This window comes from Orycteropus afer, unplaced genomic scaffold (genome assembly GCF_000298275.1).
Source record: "Orycteropus afer afer isolate SDZICR_OR568_19922 unplaced genomic scaffold, OryAfe1.0 scaffold00291, whole genome shotgun sequence".
In the NCBI taxonomy this organism is placed as follows: Eukaryota; Metazoa; Chordata; class Mammalia; order Tubulidentata; family Orycteropodidae; genus Orycteropus; species Orycteropus afer.
This window is the reverse complement of record NW_006921878.1, coordinates 3,820,108-3,823,188: the sequence shown is the minus strand read 5'-3', so window position 1 is coordinate 3,823,188 and position 3,081 is coordinate 3,820,108. Positions and strand designations below refer to the sequence as shown.

The window sequence follows — 3,081 nt, the reverse complement described above, 5'->3', positions numbered from 1 at the left end:
AGAATCGAAGCAGAGGGGATGTGTGCAAAGTCTATCTTTTCCCAGTAAAGATGGATAGATAAGTGGGCTCCTGGAGAAAAGTTCTGGTACATGCTCCTGAAGGCTTTTAGCACCAACAGCTTGCTAGCTCTAGTCCTTTTCTCCTCTCTGGAGAGGTGTAGGGGATGTGAAGGCAGAACACCCTTTCCCTGCCAGTGGTGCCTGAAACACACACCAGAAGGCTGGACAGACACCTGCTCAGCTCTCCCCTAGCTTTGTGCTCACAGGGTGAGGGAACCACCACTTGGACAGGTCAGTGAAGCTCGATGAAGGCCTCTAGCTCTTCAGGGATGAAGCCCTTATAGGGGATCTTGTTTCTGTCCAGGGCCCGGGCAGCCAGACACTGGAGGGTCACATGATTGAACGGCTGCACAGTGCTCTTCGACAGGAGCTTCTCGTCCAGCAGCTCATAGGCAGTCTTCTTGAAGGCATTGGTGGCATCCATGTGGGCCCCTGCATCTATGAGGGCATTCATGATGGCTGGGCAGTTGTTCTGAGCAGCAATGTGCAGTGGTGTGTTGTTGTCAAAGTCCCTGCTGTCAGGGTCAGCCCCACAGTCCAAGAGCACTTTGACCACTTGGAGGGAGGGGAATCGGCCTACCGGGTAGCGGCCCACATTTGTGGTGTCCTTGTCCACAGCCATGTGCAGAGGGGTGAAGCCATTCTTGCCACGGGGGGCACACTTGAGCAGCCGGTACACGGTCTGGTGCTTCAGGTGCTCCTGGTCAGGAGTGCATTCCACTTTCTCCAGCAGGTAGAGCAGGTGGAGGATGATGGCCAGGGCCTTCGTGAATTGTGCTGAGTCTCCTGGCTCCTTGAGCAGCTGCAGGGCCCGTTCCACCTCCCGGACCCCTTTGCTGAGCACACCCATGAGGTCTGCAAAGCCAATCTGGGTGCCAAGGCTCCCCTTGGCAGCTCGGTCTTGCAACACGTAGGAGAAGAGCTCTGCAAAGGAAAGGAAGCTGCTAGCGGTCATAGGACTCAGGGGCTCTAGGTTGTTCTGTTGCATGTCCAGGGCGTACTTCCACAAGCGGATGCAGCGCTCAAAGTTGCCAGAGTCCGCGTACACAGCACCCCGGTAGCGGATGTAATAGGAAGTGTCTGGATGAGAGGGACCCAGGATGCGCTCACGGATCAACAGCGCCTGCATGCGCATCTCATCTGGGTCAGTGATGAGTGCCTCCAGCTCCTCAGTAGTGTTCACCTCCTTGGAATAGTCATAGGCCAGGACCAGCTGCTGGGGCTGTGGCTTCGGCAGATACTCGCCTCCTTGGTGACGCAGCTCCATCGCGCGTCTCCAGTGTTTGAGGGCGCCCAACAGATCCCGTTTCTTATCCACATAGGTGGCTCCCAGCAATTCCAAAGCTTCCACTGCAGCTTCCCGGCTCGTTGGGCAACAGCTTTCATAGGATTCACCGTTAACTGGTTCCTCTCGGGAGCCGTTGGAGCAATGGGCGCCCTGGGGCTGAAGGCACCCACGGCTGGTGGAGGAGGGGCCTTTCTGGGGCAGGCCCAGCTGGGCTTCATCTCCAGCCCCAGAAGCCTGTTGTTGGCCAGGCTGCTCCCGGATGAGGTACTCCACAATGTTAGTGTGGCCCGTCACGCTGGCCGCCAGCAGCGGGGTCATGCCATAACCATCACGCTCCATGCGGGCGTTGCAGCCCAGCAGCAGCTGCAGGATCTCCAGGCTGCCAGACTCGGCACAGTCGTGGAGCGCTGTGTTGCCCTTGGCACTGCGCCGGTTCACCTGGGCGCCCTGCTCCAGCAGGTAGCGGGCGATCTCCCGGTGGCCCTTGTAGCAGGAGATCATGAGGCACGTGTGGCCATGCCGGTTGGCTACCTCCAGGTCGGCCTGGTGCTCGCCTACCAAGTAACGCACCACCTCGAGGTGCCCGTCGAAGCAAGCGGCGCGCAGGGGCGTTGAGTTGGTGCGCGTGGTGCGGTTCACCGAGGCCCCGCGGCGCAGTAGGCTACGCACCACGTCGAGGTGGCCGGCGGCTGAGGCAGCCCACAGCGGCGGGGCGCCCTCGATAGTCTCGCCATCGAAGTCCACCGAGCCGCCAGCTTCCACGCTCGCGCCGCACCGGTCCACCAGGTACTCCACCACGTCTAGGTGGCCGTAGCGGGCGGCGATGAGCAGCGGCGTTCCCCCATCGGCCACCTCGCCCGTCAGCTCTTCCAGCTCCTCCCGGCTCCGGCCGTTCAGGAGCTTCTGAAGAAGCTGCAGCTTGCCGTCGCGGGCGGCGTTGTACACAGCAGTGTGGAGGTCCATGGTCCGGGCTTCCACCAGGCCATGTGCCTGCCGCTGGGGGACTAGGAGTCGGCGGCTAGAGCCCGAAGGGGCCGACCGCAACCTTTACCGTCTCCCCCGCCGCCATCTTAGGGCCTCCTGGGGCGGAACAAAATGGAGGCCGCGGCCTAGCGCCGTTGATGAGGCAGAATGAGCAGGGAAATGTAGTCCTCTGAGTCGATACGCTCCGTATGACAGAGAAGGAAGGATGAGGGCTCAAGACTACATCTTCCAGAAGGCTGCGTGTCAGCCCCGGCGACCTGCGAGCTTGATGCATGATGGGAACTGTTGTTCCAATTACAACTGATTGGGGGGAAAACCAGCATTGGAAGAACTAAAATTCCCGTCATGCAGCGCCATCTCACAGTCTCTTGTGGAGCTAGGAGAAATTTGGTGACGTACTTCCTGTTACTGTCACTGTCCCAGAGCCAATAGGAAACGCAGGCGCGGGACAAGGTACTACATTCCCCAAAGACATCGCGGGCTTTTCAGAGCTAATCAGGATCAAGGTCGTGGCAAAGCCTCTGACCGGCAGATGGAGCTCGAGGGCGTTAATTTTCTTTTTCCATCCTCAATCCTTTGCAATGCAAAATCCAAAGGCTTTTTAGTAGCCTGGCTTCTCCACCATCCAAACAAAAAACCAAACCCACTGCCATTGAGTCAATTCTGATTCATAGTGACCCTTTAGGACAGGGTTGTTGTTGTTGTTGTTGTTGTTGTTGTTGTTGTTGTTGTTGTTAAGTGCCGTCGAG

The 3,081-nt window shown here is 58.5% G+C and overlaps 1 protein-coding gene across 1 annotated transcript; it reads right to left on the bottom strand.

Moving 5' to 3' along the window:
• Positions 1-292: 292 nt before the first annotated feature.
• FEM1A (fem-1 homolog A) lies at positions 293-2,311 on the bottom strand. Its single transcript, XM_007951058.2, has one exon. It carries the CDS (start codon positions 2,309-2,311, stop codon positions 293-295), a length of 2,019 nt encoding a protein of 672 aa, XP_007949249.1.
• Positions 2,312-3,081: the final 770 nt, after the last annotated feature.

Bases quoted from the DNA above. Each gene is read 5' to 3' on its own strand.
- FEM1A (XM_007951058.2), bottom strand. From the start codon at position 2,311: ATGGACCTCCACACTGCTGTGTACAACGCCGCCCGCGACGGCAAGCTG.